We start from the raw sequence: 23,205 nt of genomic DNA on the forward strand, positions 1-23,205 counted from the left end.
TTTGAAGACACGATGGTTATTTACAACCCGGTGATCTTTTTGTTTTGTTTGTGTCTAATCCGTATGATCGAACATACAATCTGCCCATTTATTATGATCAAAGACATTTTTATTCCACAGTCGATTCCATATAAAACATGACAGGAGCATTAACTAACGAAGCTTGTCCGATGTAACGTGTTGTATGTGTTGCAGTTTTGTGGATGTAAATCAGATCTGTTCTAAATCCCATGTATTCGAATAAGCGTCTTAAATGTAGTATTGAACACTCATTCATTGGTAGGTTCGAAGGGGTTAATATGATGCCCTTTGACTGACTGTGGAAGATCTGTTGTGTGGAAATGGTCCGGTCCAGTCCAGTTGAAAGATGACGGGCTTTGTCCCTCCTATGAGGATGATGGACTGCTGACGCCCTTGGTTTGGGGTTTTGCCTCTAGGTTCGTTGACATAATTTCAGCCCTAACCTTCATCAGGACATGCTTGCCCCACCCCGTCTATAACCACAGGGCTGGAGGCAGCCAACATCTGCTACCAGAACCACTAGCACGTCCAACAGCAAGCACATAGAATTACAGCATCCGTAAACTGGACCAGTCGCAAAGCTTTAGGAAATGCTCCTGATGGCAAAGTTATAACGGAACGTCCGCAATGCCGTGTCCTGTGGCAGGAGTTCCGTTTCGATTCCAATATTGGTGAGCTTCTACCAAGATTCGAGGAGAATTTGAAGAGCCGGTCAGTTATTGGTACTGGCGAATAGATGATCTGAAAGCGCGAATCAATGGAATTTCTTCTACACACCATGACCGATCTGGCCAGGATCCGGATTAAAGCGTTTTAATATGAACTCCATGCTCTGGGGGCTCTGGCTGTCTCTGCCTTTGATCGTCTTGTGGATCGCACCTCGAGTCTACTCGTCATGGTGGTAAGTCACTCAATCGGTTTCTGTTTCAAGAATAGCAAGAAGTGCCTAAGCAACGCAATACTGCTCGTGCCAAGCACCTATAATCGGAGGCACCATACAGCCTAATGTTTTACAGCTTACACTTGCAACACACTCGCCTTCCTCGCGGCCCCAATGCTCTCCTATTTCGACAGTGCTGAAAGCAAAAATAAACATAAAACAAAACAGCCCCTACCACCACCCTGAAGCATGAAGACACTTTTTAAATGTAGTTTTTGGGGCAAAATGCAAACTTTTTTGTAATGTAACTTATTTTACAATCTCGGCACGCTTTACTTGAAACGTCAATAATCTATTCCAACTTTTGAATAAAAGCCAATTAAAACTTTCACATGTTATTTCGTTTCCAACCTGGCGATGAAAAGATCGGTTCGCTTTGTGTAATGTCAGTGTTAGCGGCTTTAGGTTCATGCGCCTACAGGCATTCAATCCAAAAATAGAGAAATGTAGAGGAATTCTTTTCCACCATAATCTCTCCTCCCAAAGGAGAGACGGATTACGTCTGAAGGTCTGGGGGATTCATATTGTTCGCGTGTAGCGGTGACCAGTAGTAGCAATAGTAATACAATACCTTGCTGAATATATTGCGACGGGCTACAAGTTACACTGGTTAGATGTCTTCCGCAGACTTCACTCCACAACCCGTTTCACCCTCAAATTAAACTCCAGGCGGGAGACTCTGAACTGACCTGCTTGTTCATTTCGAACTGACGAGCTGGACACTGTACAAAAGCCCCTAATAAAGCAGACAGCGGCATCATTCCCCAGACTGAAGTAAATGGTGCAAATACAAGGCTGTTACATTTCCTGATTGGAATGATCCTCTGTCCTCACTACGACAACGTGAAGTGAGAACCAGAGGATTGGAAGCCGCAGGATTTCTCCGACAATCGGGACTTCTTTGTCCCGCTTTTTTTTGGACTTGTTTGTAACCGCTAGCCCTCCTCTGTGTAATATAAACGGAACTGTAACGATTCCAACGAGCTGCAAATCCAGTACTTGAAGGTTTCGTTTAAATCTGTCGAATTAAGTATAAATTTATGAAATTCGGAATGAAATGCAAATCCAACGCCTGCAGATAGATTGGTCGTGTATATAAGAATAAAACTTATAGTAAATATTCCGTGATCCGAAATCCTAAAGAGTACAAGTTTTGCTGCACTGGGATCACGATTTTTAGTGTCAAACATCTGGCACCGTTCAAAGGAACAGATGGGAGGAGTCCCTCTCCAAACCGTTCAACTGGTTAAAGTCACAGACTGTAACATTTAGTATTAGGCGAGTTTAAACTGTTAATAATAAAACATAAACATGCTGTGATTTTGTTTTAAAAACTATATTTGAGTGAAGTGCCTCATTTGAAAATATGTCAGGGAGCAAGTGTAAGACATAGCAAAAATTCAGCAAGTTGTATAAAATTCCTACAGGTGGTTTGGATGAACAACAACTTACATTTATATAGCGCCTTTAACGTAGTAAAACATCCCAAGATGTTTCACAGGAGCGATTATCAAACAAAATTTGACACTGAGCCACATAAAGTTATTCGGACAGGTGACCAAAAGGTTGGTCCAAGAGGTAGGGTATAAGGAGCGTCTTAAAGGAGGAGAGAGAGGCAGAGGGGTTTATGGAGGGAAGTCCAGAGCTTAGGGCCTAGGCAGCTGTAGGCAGCACGCCAATGGTGGAGCGATTAAAATCAGCCATGCGCAAGAGGGAAGAATTTGAGGAGTTCAGAGATCCAGGAGGGTGTAGGGCTGGAGGAGGTTACAGAGACAGGGAGGGGTGCGGCCATGGAGGGCTTTGAAAAAGAGTCTTCTGAAATCTTCCATAAAAATCCTGGATTGATTTTAAATGTGTTGGTCTAAGCTCAACTGCACCTCAGAATACTTTTGCTCATCAATATTGAGACTAACTGATTGTAAAGCACCTAACCGCCTTGACAGGTGGAAGGATTAGAACAAAACCCAAATGAGTAGTCATGAAACTGAGCAACACCATAGGTGTAATTACAGTGGAGTTCTTCAAGAGCACTAGTGCCTCAAGGTTTACTACAAAGACAAATGCTGAGGTAAAAGAACTACTGTGATGCAGCCATCAATTTACCTACAGCTTTCCACATAAGAAGCATGGAGGACTGAAACCCTTGGGACCCACCTAGATGAGGTATTCCATAAGATCTACAGAGTAGTGACTGCCAAAAGAGGTCTCAATGGATACTAAGGTTCTATCTAAATAGAGCACCAATCATTGGGTGAACAGCCCATAATTCATTGGGTCCTATCTACCTGCCTGGAGAACATGGGGACTAAACTGCCAAGTCTCTTGAGACTAGAGATAAGTAGAAATTCTTTCTCCTATAGGGTAGCAGAGAGGAGGGGAGAAGAGGGGGAAAGCAGGGGAGTAGAGATGGGGAAAGGAGGGAAGGGGAGGAGTGAAGAAGGAGAGGAGAACATGTGATTTAATAGCTTATCATCATCTTTAGCCGTAAAGTGTAAAAATATTTCATTCTCCAGCATTATTGTTCTTTTTTTTGTATTTTGAATATGACAGTCTCTGATTATTTCTACCAATTCTGGCAGGTACATGGGTGCCCTTGGATCCCGGGTGATTTGTGACAATATTCCAGGCTTGGTGAGCAGACAGCGGCAACTTTGTCACAAACATCCCGATGCAATGCAGTCAATTGGAGATGGGGCCAAAGAGTGGATCACAGAATGTCAGCATCAATTCCGCCATCACCGCTGGAACTGTAACACCCTGGACAGAGACCACACGCTTTTTGGTAGAGTCATGCTCAGAAGTAGGTAAAATATGGAATCTGAAGACAAACTATTTTCTGAAATGTATTTATTTTCACAACTTCTATGGCCAGTCTATTCTATTTGGTGGTCTTCATAGGCTGCAGTTATACTGAATGGTAGCTGAGAAGTGTAATGAAGAGCTAGCAGACCAAAGTTATACTGCTAGCTGTGCATCCATCCGGGTCACAGTAAGGTCAGCCACAAATGAACTCGATGCTCACATACTTGGACTCATACATAGAACTCCACTCACTGGGCTGCTAATCTGTAATGTCAGGAGAGTGTGGCTAGGTGATTGTATGAATTAGTAAATCTGCAGTGTAGTTTCTTTTTTGTACCGATTACAAAATGCATTTTTGCGTTACATGCTAACTTATTTCTATGCTTACCGTACACTTATGTATAGGTGCATACAAAATAAAAGCCTTCACAAGAGGACTGCCTTCTCAGAAGCAGTGAATTGTGAACGTTTTTAAATGAAAAGGGCAGACTCAAGTTATTTGCGAGAATTTGGGTCCTTGAATAATAATTAAGCACAAACATGCGTACTGGTTTTGTGTTTAACTCTATTTTTCATAATAGAATGATCTTTAAAATCTTCGGCTACCGTACAAAATTGTGATTTTACATGCATTGCGTATACTTATTTATTTATATTGCTGACCTTGGAATGTTTTATATTCTTTCATTAACGATAACAATTTTTTTTTAAACTATCTGAACATTCGATTAAAGGATTACATATGCAATATTTTTATATATGTATGGTTCCTTTGAGTGCAAGATTAAACTCAACTGCATTACATATGCAATAAATGTGAGTGGGAAAGTGTCAGGCTGGAAGTGAGTTACAAGTGAATAAGACTATTGAGAGGTTCAGATATTCAAAACAATGAGAGAAGTCTGAATGGTTTACAACCACACACTCCCGGACAGCTGGTTTATGTCATCTACCCAATTTACTCAGTTTCCCATTGATATTTTGCAATTAGGTCTTTCTGAATCTTGATTTATAAAATAATTCTACTGACTATTACAACATCGGTTTATACCGATGCTATTGCCATCATTTTTTTTTAAATCTCTACCTCCTTTTCTCATGTTGAAACGATTAGCTTTTATTTTCATTGTATGATATCAACACCACACCAATAAAGCTACTCCTGACATTTAAGTACCTTTATTACTGTAATCCTGTTTGTTTCAGTATCACACTGTGTGAGCTGAAAATCTATAAAACCATTCAGCCCAGTGAGACTGGAATTTTCCTGGTTCCGCTGAAGATCCCACCATTGAAGTTAAGTGTAATTTTTTTTAATGTCCGAATTTTTAAGGGATAGTGATGGTAAAATTTGGAAGTGATAGTCTTTTCTGTTTATTTGGGCTTGCCCTGTGTCATTAGACATTTTAACCAATTGTCTTGTGCTATCCTGATACAGGTAGCAGAGAAGCCGCCTTTGTTTACGCCATCTCCTCTGCTGGGGTTGTGTTTGCCATAACGAGAGCCTGTAGTCAGGGAGAACTCAGCTCCTGTTCCTGTGACCCCCAAAAAAAAGGCACCTCCAAGGACAACAAAGGAACCTTCGACTGGGGAGGATGCAGTGATAACATTGACTATGGTATTAGTTTTTCTAAAGCATTTGTAGATGCCAAGGAAAAGAAAGGAAAGGATGCCAGGGCACTGATGAACCTGCATAATAACCGAGCTGGTAGAAAGGTGAGTTCATTCTTACTCTTTAACTTATTGTAAATATGGATTGTGTGCTTGTTACACGCGATTTGGGGATGGAAAGCGACTTTCTTCAAAAATAAAAGTGTTTGCAAAACCTTTTTCCTTTCAAGTCAGAAGAGGTTTACATCATGATGTCACAGTGTCATCACACGGAAGTGATATGACGAGTTTTTAAAATTTTGGTGAATTGTTGTGCTTATCAACACTTTCCCCATTTCAGGCATCCAGAGTCAATATCAAAGATCTTCGGGTCATGAATAACAAGGTCGGATTAAAAGTAAAGCTCCCTCTACTTTAACCCAATAACGTGCCTTGACTAACCGAAGAAAAGCTCATTTTCTATTTCTGCACCAGCCACACTGTGGCCTGTTGGATTGAGATTGCCAATGATTGTCCATGTACCCTTTAGGATGTACATTAATATTCATTTGTCACACTGACAGCAAAATGTAAAAGTTTTGTGCCAGGCAGAAAAACACATTCTCAGCAATAAGAGGCACCAAACATAGATTTTCCACAAACTCAAGAAGATTGAAAGTTGGACCGTCGTCCAATTACCCCAATTTAATTGAGGTCCAATTCATCTCCTTAATGAAAGTAGTTTCTATATTAACTGCACAAATAAAAAAGGAGAAAAAACTTTAAATATTATAAATCTGAAGTAAAAGCATAAAATGCTGGAAATATACCAGCATCTGAAAAGAGAAACATTGTTTTGATTGTAGACTGTCAGTTTTGATGAAGGGTCTAAGCCTGAAAAGTTAACAACGTTTCTCTTTTCTGATGCTGACAGATTTGTGTGTTTCAAATATCTGTTTTTATTCAATATATTAACTGCTTTGTTTCAAATTCATACCGTGTTAAAATTACACTATGATGTTCAGAAGAATGAGCATGTTCCCAGCTCTTAGGATGGAGTGTGTGACTGACTTTTAGGAGGCTCGCCAAGTATAACAATCAATTAATGCTCCACCTCATGGGTTAGAGAAGAGATCAGCTCCTTGTAATAAATTATCTTTTATTTTTGCGAATAGAAATGTTGCTGATAACCCCGTGAACATCAGCAGAGCGGCAGTAACAATTCTTGGTGGTAACCATCCTGTTTCTCATGGACATTATTTCCAGGATTCCAGTGAAAACACATAGACAGAAAAAAATACTATCTTTTAAGCACTTTGTAAACAGTAAATAAAACTGTAATTCCCACACATGCATTCACACAAAATAGGATTAGAACATTGCACCTATTTTTTCCCCGAGTTACGACAGGAACAAAATAGGAATAGTTTTCAGCAATTAAGATTTATACCATCTAATTTGTAGTTGCGTCCATCTAAGGCCAGTTCTATACTTAGCATTACAAAGTGAGTATTGCTGCTGATGTCTCCATTAAATTGATGTTTCAGTGATATTGTTGTTCTGAATGAGTACTGAGGATATCGTGTTATTTTCCTGTCAGGCTGTAAAACGCTTCCTGAAGCTTGAATGTAAATGCCACGGAGTTAGCGGATCATGTACTTTGCGAACTTGCTGGCTTGCTATGGCGGACTTTCAAAAAACTGGTAATTACTTGCGGAGAAAATACAATGGAGCTATCCAGGTGATCATGAACCAAGATGGGACTGGTTTTACTGTAGCGAATAAGAACTTTAAAAAGCCAACAAAGAATGACGTGGTGTATTTTGAGAACTCTCCAGATTATTGTGTCATGGACAGAGAAGCAGGTAATTCCTCTCTCTACCCTTCAGTAGTGTAGGATTTGTGTTATATTTCACTGACTATAAACCCATTCTGGTTGCTGCTACTCACAGTGTGACCTAAGCCTAGACTGAGCCTTTATATGGATTTATATTAAAATTATAAAATTGTTCTTACTTTACAGTACATACCCTTTCTTAGAAGTTTCCTATTAGTATCAGACTATCTTTAAATGGGAAGCACTAGAACTAAATGTTTTGCGGTCTGTACTTGGGGACTGATTGGTACAGTGAGATAGAGTGACTTCCTTTCTCCCGTGGGACTTGGCTTTAAATCCAGCTCCAACTGGTGGGATAAAAGTACTCCCCTTCTGTCGGTAGTAGGGCTTTTGAGTGAAATGAGTCGGGAAATTTCAACCGGATTGATAATAGGTGCAGGCTCTTGGCTTTAATGAACTTAAATTTAACGCTAATTCACATTACATTTCCATTGTTGCTCTGAAACTGCCAAAGTCACACTGGTGCATCAAGGGTGTTCTTCCGAGAGTAGGGTCAAGGAATACCGTTACACAAAGTAAAGGGAATTTCACTCTGCATTCAAACATGTTATACCTAACCAGGGAGCAGTGATGCTATCAGAAAGCACAAATAGTGAGAAACTGTTCCATTCTCTAGCACTAATATTCCTCTTGTGAGTACAGCATTTATCAAAAAATAAAAAAGTATCTCCATGCTCACTATAGAATTATTTTTTGGACTTATTTAGCAAAACTTTCCATTTAATGTAGCAGACAGAAATATGTTGGTAGCAGTGCTGATGTGTTTTTGCTCCAGTAAATGCCACTTTTGGCTTCCTTAAAGAAGAAAGCGAGGAAGTCAGGTTTCATGATGTTCAAGGAAAAGAATTCAATTAGGGCAGGAAACAGACCCTATATATTATACTGGTTAGACCTTGTATATAATTCTTCAGTGTCATTTAACAGTTATTGAAATCTCTGCGTCTGTTTTTAAAACAGCATATACTTCCATAATATTATGCCAATATAGGGGGTTTTAGTGGGGATAGACAGGAAAGAGTTACCAACAAAATGGAGGTCAAATGATAACACCAGCATAGTCCTTTCAATCTCAGCGTATCATTTTGTAGAATTTTTGCCATAATTTCAGTTTGGATTCAGCAATCGTGCTATGCACAATTACAGTTACAACATTTCATGTATTCATTTATGAGCTTTATTCATTGGACAACATAAGCAGTGGTTAAACTTGACCAGATGCAACAACAGGTTGTCCCAGGTGGTGAAAACAAAGTACATTGTATCACTCCACTGTACAAAATCCCTTCTTTTCAATATTTTAAAATGTGGTGGCTGCTGAAAAAAAAGGAAATGAGTTTGTATTTTAATACTGTTTTGTCTTGAATAACTGTGGGTGGCAGTCTTTTGACAGTGGGAGCAGTATTTCCAATACTAGGTTACGTCTACATAATTCTTGGCAAAGATACAGTGTTCAATCATCTCTGCTAATTTTACAGTCCTAAAGCAAACATTGGTGTTCCCTGGAAATGTTTGCATAACATCTTGCAAATTCATGCTTTTGTTTTACTCACACTTTTTGTTGGCACACGCTTGCTTTCTTTAAAGTCCATGTGGTAATCCATCAGAATATATTACAATCTCCTGTCGAATGTGCCAGAATGCAATTGCAAGCTTATGAAAGGCAGGAAAATATTACTTCATTAAAAACAGTTTTTCACACAACTTTCTTTTTCTTTTTCTGTAAGGTTCTCGGTTGCCACGGGTAGCTGACACTAAAATATACACTTTGTGTTTTGCAATACCATGGGAACTGTAACTATTCAATGATACAGACAACAGTTGGTTAGATTTAAAAATATTGAGATTTTTTAAACAGTACATAATTTCATTCAAACATAGATATGGGTATAAAAATTATACCAAGAAGATTAAAATAACATTCATGAAGAGTTGACATTTATGGGTTTTTTAAAGAAAAATGGTTTGTGTTGAATCTATTTTTATGACATCTGTTAGTTTCATTACATACAAATAGCAGTAAATGTGTTGAAAATGAAGAATGCCTGTGGAATATTTCCATCACAACATCTGCTGATGATTTTCCTTTCCTTTATACCTTTTACTTGACCTGACAGAACTGTAATGTGTCAAAGACAAATTTCACAGTCAGATCTGCTAGACACCAACACACCGAACCATGAAATGCAAAGAACTGTCAAGAATTGCCAACAATGTATTGTAGGTATAAAATGAAAGCTTCAACTGATGTAACACCTAAAACAGGACCTGTCTAGAAAATTGTAATTGTAAAATGGAACATCATAGGTTTAACCCTTTCCTGACCCAAAGCTCCCATTAGTTGTTGTGAAATCCAGTTGAAAATAATGGACTTAGAAGTACATAGAAGTTACAACATGGAAATAGCCCATTTTGCCCAACCAATCCATGTCATGTTTACCCTCCATCCAAGCAAATAGTTCTAATTAAATTTACCCATCCTGTTCCCATATTCTTTCATCCCCCTTTTCCTTCATCCACCTACCCAATCTAATCCCAAATGTTGACATAGTTTCTGCTTCAAACACTAATACTGGAAGTGAATTCCACAGCTTTACAACTGTCTGTGTAAAGACGTTTCTCATGCTGTCTGCTCTAAATCTCTTGCATTTAATCTTAAATCTATGACCACTCATTCTAGACCCCTCAATTGCTGGAAATAGTCTGCTTCTATCTACCCTATCCCATCCTTTCATAATTTTAAATACTTCTATCATATCACCCCATAATCTACGTCATTCTAATGAAAAAGCTCCAAATTTTCAACCAATACTTGCATTTCCCAATGAAGAATTGTTAAGTAGGTGTATACCTGAACTCCTGCAATATAGTAAAAGTCTGCCGTTCAATTTCAGATTTTTTAAATCATAGTGAAACTTATACTCAAAGTGAGAAATGTCAATTCTGAGAAATTCAAACAGTTCCACCTTTTGCAACATCAACATTGAGCACTCCAAATCAAGTATAGCACAGGTTACAATGGGCCAGAATTTGCTGTCAAAATAATGGTGAGGCTATTGTCGTTGCTATCCGAGATGCACTGCTCCACCATTAGCTTCGCGAAAATGACATCACATTCTCTGACTCACCATTCAAATACATTGAACGGCGTGAAATTCCTGTATTTGTGCGGTAAATACAAACTAAACTCCCCACAGAACCTTATAACAGTGTGATAAGTGTTAATTACTGCCAAACAACCTCTCTGGCACTGAAAATTAACTATTACAAGTGTGGCGTCTCACTCCTTCAGATTTTAATTGTTGTTGGAGATTTAAAAAAGAATGTTTCAATTAATTTTTTTCTACTTTTCCTTTCTGTCTCTTTTTTCTCTCTCTCTTAATCCAATCTTTCTTTCCCTCTCTTTATTTCTCTCTGTATCTGATTTGACACTGAATTCACTATTCTAACGTACACTTCCTTGTTCAGACTCTGCACTGTTAATTTCACAATCTTTCAATCTGATTGGTTAAGGAGATATCCAGTTGCTTGCCCTGGTCACACAGATCCCAGATGCCCGTGCCGTTTCCATCTCGCACTTCCGGTGCAAAATCTCATGGAAATTAAATGTAAACAATTTTACAACACCAAGTTATAGTCCAGCAATTTTATTTTAAATTCACAAGCTTTCGGAGATTTTCTCCTTCCTCAGGCAAATGTTTCAAGAGCTCCTTGAAGCCTACGCATTTATACATATTGAACAATACATGGTGTTTACAGACTGCCCCTGCAACTGCCCGTTGCCAAGGCAATCACCGTGTTCAGACAGAAAGGTGTCACCTGCAGAACCCCCGAATACACATTCAACAAAAAAACAAACAGGGAAAAAAAACAGAGAAAAAAAACACAGAGAGAGGCAGAAACATCCGGAAGGCAGAGAGAGCCAGCAAATGACCCATTATATTAAAAACAGATAACATTTGTTCGCTGGTGGGGTAACGTGTAGCGTGACATGAACCCAAGATCCCGGTTGAGGCCGTCCTCATGGGTGCGGAACTTGGCTATCAATTTCTGCTCGACGATTTTGCGTTGTCGTGTGTCTCGAAGGCCGCCTTGGAGTACGCTTACCCGAAGGTCGGTGGATGAATGTCCATGACTGCTGAAGTGTTCCCCGACTGGGAGGGAACCCTCCTGTTTGGCGATTGTTGCGCGGTGTCCGTTCATCCGTTGTCGCAGCGTCTGCATGGTCTCGCCAATGTACCATGCTCTGGGGCATCCTTTCCTGCAACGTATGAGGTAGACAACGTTGGCCGAGTCACAGGAGTATGAACCATGCACCTGGTGGGTGGTGTCATCTCGTGTGATGGTGGTATCTGTGTCGATGATCTGGCATGTCTTGCAGAGGTTACCGTGGCAGGGTTGTGTGGCGTCGTGGACGCTGTTCTCTTGAAAGCTAGGTAGTTTGCTGCGAACGATGGTCTGTTTGAGGTTGGGTGGCTGTTTAAAGGCGAGTAGTGGAGGTGTGGGGATGGCCATAGCGAGGTGTTTGTCCTCATTGATGACATGTTGAAGGCTGCGGAGAACATGGCGTAGTTTCTCCGCTCCGGGGAAGTACTGGACGACAAAGGGTACTCTGTTGGTTGCGTCCCGTGTTAGTCTCCTGAGGAGGTCTATGCGATTTTTTGCTGTGGCCCGTCGGAACTGTCGATCGATGAGTCGAGCGTCATATCCCGTTCTTACTAGGGCGTCTTTCAGCGTCTGTAGGTGTCCATCGCGTTCCTCCTCGTCTGAGCAGACCCTGTGTATTCGCAGGGCCTGTCCATAGGGGATGGCCTCTTTGACGTGGTTAGGGTGGAAGCTGGAAAAGTGGAGCATCGTGAGGTTGTCCATGGGCTTGCGGTAGAGTGAGGTGCTGAGGTGCCCGTCTTTGATGGAGATTCGTGTGTCCAAGAAAGAAACTGATTCTGAGGAGTAGTCCATGGTGAGCTTGATGGTGGGATGGAACTTGTTGATGTTATCGTGTAGTCTCTTTAGTGATTCCTTGCCGTGGGTCCATAGAAAGAAAATGTCGTCGATGTATCTGGTGTATAGTGTTGGTTGGAGGTCTTGTGCAGTGAAGAAGTCCTGCTCGAACTTGTGCATGAAAATGTTGGCGTATTGGGGTGCGAATTTGGTCCCCATGGCTGTTCCGTGTGTTTGGGTAAAGAACTGGTTATCGAAGGTGAAGACATTGTGATCCAGGATGAAGCGGATGAGTTGTAGGATGGCTTCCGGAGATTGGCTGTTGTTGGTGTTGAGTATTGATGCTGTCGCAGCGATGCCGTCATTGTGGGGGATACTGGTGTATAGTGCCGAGACGTCCATCGTGGTGAGAAGTGTTCCTGGTTCAACTGGTCCGTGGGTACTGAGTTTTTGTAGGAAGTCTGTAGTGTCACGACAGAAGCTGGGGGTTCCCTGTACGATGGCATTCAAATTAAATGGCAAGGGCAAGTCTAACTAACAGAGGGTGCTGTTTTTAGACCGCCAATGCAAATTCTGGGCCATGCAGTTCAAGGCTTTCTCCCTTCTGTCCCAAGAATGAGAAAAAATTTCCTGTTAGTAATAGCTAGGCGCCATGTTACCAACAATAATTCAGGATCATACCTGATGATAGAAGCACCAGAAAACATCTGATTTTCCATGATTTCTGAGCACTGATGGTAGAAAGATATTAAAGAAGAGAGGCTGTCTAATTGGTGCAGAGTGTGTTCAGTAACATCCCATAATATACTGTATTAGCTTTAAGAAATTGGTCAACTTCAGTACTGAACATTCCAATGTTTCTCCCCACCCCAGATAATCATTTACTTCTACACTGCAAGAAAAGAGAGGGTGAACAAGTTATAGAACCCTTCACCGGAAGATAACTCACTCCAATAAGCATACATTGTCCCACCTCAGGAAAGTTAATTGTGCTGTCTGCAGCTACTGGAGATTATGTCTGCTGGAGGCTGAAAAATACCACTGGCAGACATTTGGACTTTCCATGACTTCTGAGCACGACGGTAGGTAGTTAACATGAGGCTCAAGGAAGGCATTCCAGGCAATTTCTGGTTCTGCCCAAGGTGGGAAACCTCCTATGGAGATCCAGCCTACTGTAATTTATCAATGATTCTCCCTGTAAGGGTGCATTCTTACTGCAAATATAACGTCTATGTGAAGCAATTTTTACTACTCATTGATGCTGAAGATATGATATAACTGCAGTCTGATTCCAGAGTCGAGGCCTGACCTGACACTGAATGAAGCAGAGTGACAATCCCTGGGAGACTCTCTGTACTTCATTTTCAAGTCAGTTCAGGCCTTAACACCCAATTTCTACCGCACAAGTTTAGCGTTGATGCAAACCTAAAACTGCTTTGCACTGACTTCTGAACTTGAGATTCTTTAAATCTCAATTGCCACTGGCATTAGATTCTTATCACTTTCTGTGAAGAAAGTGTTCATTTTGTTTTATTTTCTCCACTCGTGTTCCCTTTTCTCATCTTTCGGCAGCCAGCAGGGCATCCCAGTTTCACTACTGCTAACAACTGGTAGGAAGAATGATTCAGGCTGGCTATGTGAAAAGATGTCAAGTTTTCTATCTCCGTCCCAACATTACACTAGCACATGGTGCTCTCTCTAATGACCCAACTAAAAAATCACTGAAGTTCACCCAGGTGAAGAAGCAGAGCTTCAGTGAGCAGTTTCCTTGGAACTCAAACTTGCAACGTTTGGGCTGAGAGTCAAGCACTCAGCTGCTTGAGCTACTATTAGCATCCTTTACATCGACTGAGCATCCTTTGTTGAGTAATCTGGAACTCCATACACCCTGCAGGACAATAAAGTGACAAATACCTTATGGGTTAACTGTTATACTAGCAAACCATTTGTTATTAAGGTAAGATTTAAGAAGAACTTGGTATTGTGGAATTAGAAGTTTGCAGATAATAGTGAATTAGCAGAATGTCCCAACTGAATCAAATCCATTGTTATAGCACGCTGGTTTCTGCTGTTCAAGCATTTAACAGAGAGCAAGTTATTATCTTAATAGCGAGAAACTGGAAAGTACTGCAGTACAAAGGGATCTGGGGGTCCTAGTGCAAGAAGATCAAAAAGTTAGTATGCAGGTGCAGCAGGTGATCAAGAAGGCCAACGGAATGTTGGCTTTTATTGCTAAGGGAATAGAATATAAAAACAGGGAGGTATTGCTGCAGTTATATAAGGTATTGGTGAGACCGCACCTGGAATACTGCATACGGTTTTGGTCTCCATACTTAAGAAAAGACATACTTGCTCTCGAGGCAGTACAAAGAAGGTTCACTCGGTTAATCCCGGGGATGAGGGGGCGGACATATGAGGAGAGGTTGAGTAGATTGGGACTCTACTCATTGGAGTTCAGAAGAATGAGAGGCGATCTTATTGAAACATATAAGATTGTGAAGGGGCTTGATCAGGTGGATGCGGTAAGGATGTTCCCAAGGATGGGTGAAACTAGAACTAGGGGGCATAATCTTAGAATAAGGGGCTGCTCTTTCAAAACTGAGATGAGGAGAAGCTTCTTCACTCAGAGGGTAGTAGGTCTGTGGAATTTGCTGCCCCAGGAAGCTGTGGAAGCTACATCATTAAATAAATTTAAAACAGAAATAGACAGTTTCCTAGAAGTAAAGGGAATTAGGGGTTACGGGGAGCGGGCAGGAAATTGGACATGAATTTAGATTTGTGGTTAGGATCAGATCAGCCATGATCTTATTGAATGGCGGAGCAGGCTCGAGGGGCCAATTGGCCTACTCCTGCTCCTATTTCTTATGTTCTTAAAAGTGTACAGGTGCACTGATTCCAGAGGAATCAATATACCCTGGTGTAACATCACTAGTTTACTGTCTAATACCTACATATATCTGGCATCAAATTGTCAATACAACACAGAGTAAATGTTGAGATAGGCCAATATGTCTTTCATTTCAGTTTGTGTTGTTTGCCAACAACTACCAGATAAAAACAATTCAGTTTGCACCTTTAGTGGGGCTAACTCTTCCGTATCCACAGAACACCATAACCAAATGATAAAACGTGGTTTTGTATTCTTTTTTCAAAAAGATTACACACGTAGGCATTTAGCAGACCTCAGAGACTGCGATTGACTTTGACATTTAAGATTTATGAATGTAATGTTGATCTTATCTACAATATATGACCGTTTAGAGGCCAGTTATATTGCAGGTACCAGTCCCCAGCTGGTACCCGCATAGAGCAACATTATACTGCTTCCTCCCAAGTTGTGTTCTGCCTAAAGACAACAATGCTCACTGTATCTGTGCTTGAAGAATTCCTCTCACCAGTTTCTGAATGCCAGCTAAATTGTATTGTTATGACAGAACTGGTGGGCCTGTTGACTCTCCACTAGCATTAAAACATATTTAAAAAGCATATAATGGTAAAATCATTATGTAGTACTAAACCATTCAGATTATAAGATTTCAGGTTTAACTTTTGGTCGGTGCTGAGGTAGCTAATTCCGGGCAAGGCTGCAGTTGGGGCACTACACCTCTTGTCATAATGTATTTTGCAATAAGATCACCAAACTGACTCTCCAGTCATACTACCGGTTTTACCTCAGTGCATATTTGAAACCACTTTGCAGCAGCACGAAAGTAGTAGTATAACTGGCCTGTCGTTCAGTCTGTATAATTGACTTTGGTGAGTGTTGTAACACCCTTTTCCTGGCCTTTGTTTCATCTTTTATTATTCTGAATTTCCAACGGAGTGTCCATCATTGGTCAGATTTTGTGCATTCCTGAAAGCACTTTCTCTCAACAGTCTTCAGCACAGACAGCAGGAGAGAAGGAGAAAACCCTTTCCACCACAGCCCAAGTTCTTATTTCCTGTATTTTTTTATTGATCTTTTTATTTTATGAACATCCCAAGCGGATGCAGTAATAAATTTATAGAGTTCACATAGCTGTTCATTTATTTTGGAGTCTGATAATAATTCTGTGGTCTGAAGTTACAAGCAATGATTAACTGTCTGATGATGATAGCACAGTTGCTAATTCTGTGGCATGTTATGACAGCATAAACCCATTGATGAGATACTGCAGCTACTCAGGCACCAAGCACTCTCAGTTATTGCCAACATACTCGTTATTGGCAGATTTATGAAGGAATAACTTTTTGAGGTTGTTTGCATCAAAGGCTTTATTCAAAATAACAAGAGATATATTCCATTTCCCTTCTGTAATTTCACCTAAGTAATTTTGCTTTTTAAAGCTCTAGTTTAATACAGCAATCTGTTTCTTGACAGTGTTATTTCAAAATCAACCCTAGCCGCTTCAGCATTCAAGTCCCAGAGAGGGTGTCCTTGGTTCATTTTCCTGTCTTATTCATAAAGCTTCAACATTTACCTCTGGTTTGGCTTGGTAAGATTTCTGTGGGAAGCCAGTACTCACTCAGCCATAAAGATTCCACAATCTACAGCTTCCTTAGTTTATTTACTCTAGGCCCAAGCATTTATAGTTTTTTTCTGTTCAAGATGGTTGAAACTTGAATTATTGCATTTGAGCTGTATAGCTTTTTTTATTCGTACTCTTCTGTCTTCCAATGCTGGCAAGCCACAATGAGACTTGGTGTCATACTGATTGTTTTCATTTGTTAGCTGTTAAAATGATGCTGCATCTGTTCAGAACAAACAAGAACCAACCAAGAATAGTGTACATCACATTGGGATGGATATTTGTTGAAGAAACAGGCAATCATAACTCTAATAATGTTGAGTTCAGCCATTTATGGCCATCATGTACTTTATCCAGCTTGATACCAATCCTCTTTCTCTGTCTCAATTCAGCTGCATGAATACCATTTTCAATGTATTGTTGAACTTCTCTTCTCATAGAGGCAAAACTTTTCTTTAAAAGACTTAACATCTTAATAGTTGCCCTAGAAATAGTGTGCGTTCCACTAGAGGTTTCTCCGGAGGCAACTTCCTGCAAACTTCTCTACTCAGAACATCCATGGGTCCTTGTCAAGGGCTTCAGGCTTCCACATTATGATGCTTTATAAGTTTGCGTTGATCATTTCAAGGTACCCTACACAAACACATCTCTGCTTCTATCAATACATGAATCCCAATAGACATTTTGCTTCTGGTGGTATTAAGTCATATCACTGATGGAGTCTTGCAAGATAAGTCAAAATATGTTTAACATTTTTCTTTTTTATAGTAGAAAGTGCAAATTTTCTGAAATGAGCAACACTTCAGTTGTTTTGCAAAATGGACATTGATAATAACTCACCTTTAAGCTGTGGTTCTGGTGAAAATACACTGTGGAAACAGTAATGTAATCCTTTTCTGAAATCAGTTTCTAATTTCATTGTTCTCTTACACATTCTATCTTCGTGTGGTAAATTCTTTTCCGTTGTTGCTTGTATGTAATATGAGTCTAAAATAAGGAGAATCTGATTTTCTGTGCTTAGAACTCCATGCATTTTAAAGTGTTTAATATCACTTGTGCCATTTACTTTTATGCCTCCAGAGTGCCCCAAAAACAAAGATAGGGAAAATGGAAGAGGGGGAGGAGTAGCCTTAATGATTAGAGATGAAATCACTTCAATGATAAAGGGGGATATAATGAGAGGTAAGCAGCCAACAGAGACCTTATGGGTTGAATTGAGAAATAGGAAAGGATCTAAGACTATCGTGGCAGCAGCTCTGAAGTGCTAGATTGTATAAATGCAGAGATTAGACAAGCGTGTAAGAAAGGCATGGTGATCTTAATGGGGGACTTTAACCTTCACATAGATTGGGAAAAGCAGACTAGCAACTGTCAGAAAGGTAGTGAATTTCTTGAGTGTGTCCGGGATAGTTTTCTGCAGCAGTATGTCCTAAAGGCAACAAGGGGGCAAGCCATACTAGATTTAGTAATGAGTAATGAACCAGATTTAGTTAACGGCTTAACTGTGTGTGAACATCTATCCAATAGTGATCATAACATGATCGAGTTCAATGTAGTGTTTGAAAGGGAAAAAAGTGAATCAGCTGCTAAGATTATAGACTTGGGCAAGGCCGACTTCAATGGGATGAGACAGAGACTGTCCACAGTAAACTGGGCAAATCTGTTCATGGGTAAAACGACTGATGATCAGTGGGAAATGTTGAAAGAAACATTTAACGTGATACAGAATCGGTTTATACCCCTGAGGGGCAAGAACTCTACTTGCCAAAAAAAACAGCCATGGACAACTAAAGAGGTAAGGGACAGTATAAGAAATAAGGAAAGGGCATACAAAAAGACAAAAAATGGCACAGATCCTGGTGAATGGGAAAGATACAAAGATCAACAAAGGGTCACAAAACAGATAGTAAGAGCTACAAAAAGAGAGTATGAAAAGAAACTCGCAAGGGATATCAAAACCAATACGAAGAACTTTTATAGTTACATTAGGAAAAAGAGGGTGGTCAGGAGCAGTGTTGGCCCCTTAAAAACTGAAAGTGGAGATATTGTCATTGACAATGGGGAAATGGCAGACATGTTGAACAATTACTTTGCATCAGTATTTACAGTCGAAAAAGAGGATAGCATACCGGAAATCCCAAGAAAACTTATATTATCAGGGATATGGACTCGATAAAATTAACATAAGTAAAGCAACAGTAATGAAGAAAATAATAGCACGAAAGAGTGACAAATCCCCAGGACCAGATGGTTTCCATCCCAGGGTTTTAAAGGAAGTAGGTGAGCTACTTTCAAAGTTCTCTAGATTCAGGAACTGTCCCTCTGGATTGGAAAATTGCACATGTCACTCCGCTTTTTAAGAAAGGAGAGGGAAACCGGGGAATTATAGGCCAGTTAGCCTAACATCTGTTGTGGGGAAAATGCTGGAGTCTATAATTAAGGATAGGGTGACTGAACACCTCGAGAATTTTCAGTTAATCAGAGAGAGCCAGCATGGATTTGTGAAAGGTAGGTCATGCCTGACAAACCTGATTGAATTTTTTGAAGAGGTGACTAAAGTAGTGGACAGGGGATGTCAATGGATGTTATTTATATGGACTTCCAGAAGGCATTTGATAACGTCCCACATAAGAGACTGTTAGCTAAGATAGAAGCCCATGGAATCGAGGGAAAAGTACGGACTTGGTTAGGAAGTTGGCTGAGCGAAAGGCGACAGAGAGTAGGGATAATGGGAAGGTACTCACATTGGCAGGATGTGACTAGTGGAGTCCCGCAGGGATCTGTCTTGGGGCCCCAATTATTCACAATATTTATTAACGACTTAGATGAAGGCATTGAAAGTCTCATATCTAAGTTTGCCGATGACACAAAGATTGGTGGCATTGTAAGCAGTGTAGATGAAAACATAAAATTACAAAGGGATATTGATAGATTAGGTGAATGGGCAAAACTGTGGCAAATGGAATTCAATGTGAGGTCATCCACTTTGGATCAAAAAAGGATAGAACAGGGTACTTTCTAAATGGTAAAAAGTTAAAAACAGTGGATGTCCAAAGGGACTTATGGGTTCAGGTACATAGATCATGGAAGTGTCATGAACAGATGCAGAAAATAATCAAGGCGGCAAATAGAATGTTGGCCTTTATACTAGAGGACTAGAGTACAAGGGGGCAGAAGTTATGCTGCAGTTATACAAAACCCTGGTTAGATCGCACCTGGAGTACTGTGAGCAGTTCTGGGCACCGCACCTTCGGAAGGACATATTGGCCTTGGAGGGAGTGCAGCGTAGGTTTACCAGAATGATACCCAGACTTCAAGGGTTAAGTTACGAGGAGAGATTACACAAATTGGGGTTGTATTCTCTAGAGTTTCGAAGGTTAAGGGGTGATCTGATCGAAGTTTATAAGATATTAAGGGGAACAGATAGGGTGGATAGAGAGAAACTATTTCCGCTGGTTGGGGATTTTAGGAGTAGGGGGCACAGTCTAAAAATTAGAGCCAGACCTTTCAGGAGTGAGATTAGAAAACATTTCCACACACAAAGGGTTGTAGAAGTTTGGAACTCTCTTCCGCAAACGGCAATTGATACTAGCTCAATTGCTAAATTTAAATCTGAGATAGATAGCTTTTTGGCAACCAAAGGTATTAAGGGATATGGGCCAAAGGCAGGTATATGGAGTTAGATCACAGATCAGCCATGATCTTATCAAATGGCAGAGCAGGCACAAGGGGCTGAATGGCCTACTCCTGTTCCTATGTACACAGTGCCACTGTGACTAGATTGCATTGAGCTAATGTGTGTATTTGGAAGCACAGGAAGCAATGCTCTTCAAAAGTCCTATTTTCATAGATCATTTTTCTGTTGACTGATGGCACATCACATTAGAGTAATCCATGACAGCATCCAGAAGTGCTGTAGGTAGGAGTAACCTTGGAGTTAACTCTTTCTTCTCACAGTGGAGCCAAATTATTATATCCAAAGTGCCTGCCAAGTTTGAGATAGCAGCAGGCTATCAAAAAGGCTGAGAAATAAAGAGAAACGTACAGAGGTACAAAATAGGTGTTAAAAAGATTATGGAAATATTTCAACACAGACATATTTACCTTATGGGTTGAAAATCAGCCCAAAGAGGTGTTTACAGTCAAATTTCAATATGAAGGTTCCAGTTGAATATATATGAACAGTCCCTTTCCAGTTACCAGTGAATATAAGTCAACAACTCAACACTGCTCTTGTAATTAACAGTTGACATCAAAAAAATAAAATAACATTGAAAAACTTGAGAATTAGCCCACTGTCAGAGATTTTACATGGTAATGTCCATGAAGCTTTTATAAGAAAATCTTCAAAAACTTATCAGGATGCCATAGTTGTGAATTATGGATTCATCGTGAAATGAAAGTAGTAATGTATGTTTACTTGTTCTGTTATAATATTAGCACTATCTGGCCCAGTATCTGCCGTTAGAAAATGCACCGCTAAGCAGGTAATATTATCTTGAACGTGAAATACAAAATTGTAATTAAATGGCAATTCTACAGATTTATGAGTGAAGTGGCAAATACTTAATATTATTCTCATATATAAATTTAAATAAGTAACTTGTTTGCGCTCTATTGCAACATGGCTGGAATTTTAAACCAGTTTTTTTTATTCATTCATAGGATGTGGACGTCGCTGGCAAGGCCAGCATTTATTGCCCATCTCTAATTGCCCTTGAGAAGGTGGTGGTGAGCCGCCGCCTTGAACCGCTGCAGTCAGTGTGATGAAGGTTCTCCCACAGTGCTGTTAGTTAATGGGGCTTCCCCAGTTAGCAGTAAATGCATGGCCTTACAAGCCAGGAAAGTTCTGTGTCTGTCTTGCATTTGCTGATCTCAGCCCAGCAGCAGTTGAGGCACTCCAATTCGGCCAGGGAGAGCTGCTACTCCCGATCACTAGCCAGTGACCACTGCTGGAAAGCTCATGTAGCCCGGTTATTGGGTGAGAAAAAAGATTGGACTTAGCTGTGATGCATTTAATGGTGAATTAGCTTATTGTGACTCACTGTCTACGTTCCTGCATGAAGAATGGCCAGATGGGTGATGGGTGAGGCAGATTCTGGCCAAGATGTTTTCTATGCTTTCTTTCTCACTAAGTCAATGCCTTTACTTTCCTTCACAGTCAAATCACACATTGTTTTCCACCAGGGAAGATACCATTTTGCTTTATAACAAGCTTAGTAAATGTTCAGTTTTGATAATGGATCGCCTGACAGCTTTAACATTACAATGAAAAGTGGAGATAAATTGCCTCATTAATCATTCACAGTCAAATAGAATGGCAGGCCACAGTTTGATATCCTTGTGTGCTATCATATGTCAGACAGCTGCATGCTAATCAGATACTGAAAACTGGACTCAGAAACAGTGGAAATATAATCTTTAGCATGGTTCATATAGTTCAGCATTCTTAAACACACTACAGGTTCTTCTTGTGTGAGAACTTATTCTTAAATGTTAAAGGGAACTTATTCTTAAATGTTAAAGGGTGATTTTTGTGTCAACTATCAGTTACCTGTTTTCAGTCTTGTAAAGAACTGTGATATTTATCCCTTATTTGCCAGGTTCTTTGGGTACAGCAGGCAGAGTGTGTAACAGGACCTCTCGAGGGATGGACGGATGCGAAGTGATGTGCTGCGGACGGGGCTATGACACATCCCGTGTCATGCGAGTGACGAAATGTGAATGTAAATTTCACTGGTGCTGTGTGGTCCGCTGTAAGGAATGTCACGAACTGACAGATGTGCATACGTGCAAGGCTCCTAAGAATGCTGATTGGCTAGATCAGACATGAATGGCAAGGGGAAGCTCAGACATTCACCATGGGACAGACAACTCTCTTACCTGTTTTTTCCATTATTGACAAAACAAATCTATCTCCATTCTTGATTATATCCTCTGACTCTATAGCAGTGTCTACTTTTCTTAATATCCTAAATTATATACTGAAGATTAACATCTTTTTCTGCACAAACAGGGTACTTGTCTGATAGTCATTGGACCAAGGCTATCATGAAGAGAAAACTAAATAAGCTGCAACCTTTTCCTTACTAGAAATGCAGTATATTGTTCTTGGTAACTGATAAACAGTCGCGCTTCACTATTAAATTTTGATAAACCATAGTTAGGGTGTAAAGTCAAAAGATTTTGAAACCAGCAAATTGCTACTGCTTTAGAAATTATAAATGAAAATTTTTTCGAATTAAAAAGTGCTGATTTTTAAAAATTTTGATGGCGAGTATCTCAATTCATGTATATGATTTGGACATCATCCACAAGGTATTGCGGCCCTATTTTAGAACAATTAGTTTGCCTTTGTTCTCTGCCATGATCTGCTTTCCACAAATCTGGCCTTAAATAACCATTTACTCGACTGGGTAAATTATAGTTTTATTTTTGTCAATTCTCTGCATCAGTTCAGGAAAAATTCAGGTAACAAACTAAGCTCCACATATCATGCAGCAGCTTCT

The 23,205-nt window shown here is 40.1% G+C and overlaps 1 protein-coding gene across 1 annotated transcript; it reads left to right on the plus strand.

Annotated features, from left to right (window-relative positions):
* Positions 1-839: 839 nt before the first annotated feature.
* wnt2 (wingless-type MMTV integration site family member 2) lies at positions 840-22,590 on the plus strand. The gene is made up of 5 exons (XM_067999537.1): positions 840-922; positions 3,541-3,761; positions 5,202-5,479; positions 6,954-7,218; positions 22,300-22,590. Exons 1-5 carry the CDS (start codon positions 840-842, stop codon positions 22,527-22,529), a joined length of 1,077 nt encoding a protein of 358 aa, XP_067855638.1. The 3' UTR covers positions 22,530-22,590.
* The last annotated feature ends 615 nt before the right edge of the window (positions 22,591-23,205 follow it).

This window comes from Heptranchias perlo, chromosome 18 (assembly GCF_035084215.1).
Source record: "Heptranchias perlo isolate sHepPer1 chromosome 18, sHepPer1.hap1, whole genome shotgun sequence".
NCBI classification, from domain to species: Eukaryota; Metazoa; Chordata; class Chondrichthyes; order Hexanchiformes; family Hexanchidae; genus Heptranchias; species Heptranchias perlo.

Bases quoted from the DNA above. Each gene is read 5' to 3' on its own strand.
- wnt2 (XM_067999537.1), top strand. From the start codon at position 840: ATGAACTCCATGCTCTGGGGGCTCTGGCTGTCTCTGCCTTTGATCGTC. The intron at 3,762-5,201 runs GTAGGTAAAATA...ATCCTGATACAG, and splicing joins TGGTAGAGTCATGCTCAGAA to GTAGCAGAGAAGCCGCCTTT. The intron at 7,219-22,299 runs GTAATTCCTCTC...CTTATTTGCCAG, and splicing joins TGTCATGGACAGAGAAGCAG to GTTCTTTGGGTACAGCAGGC.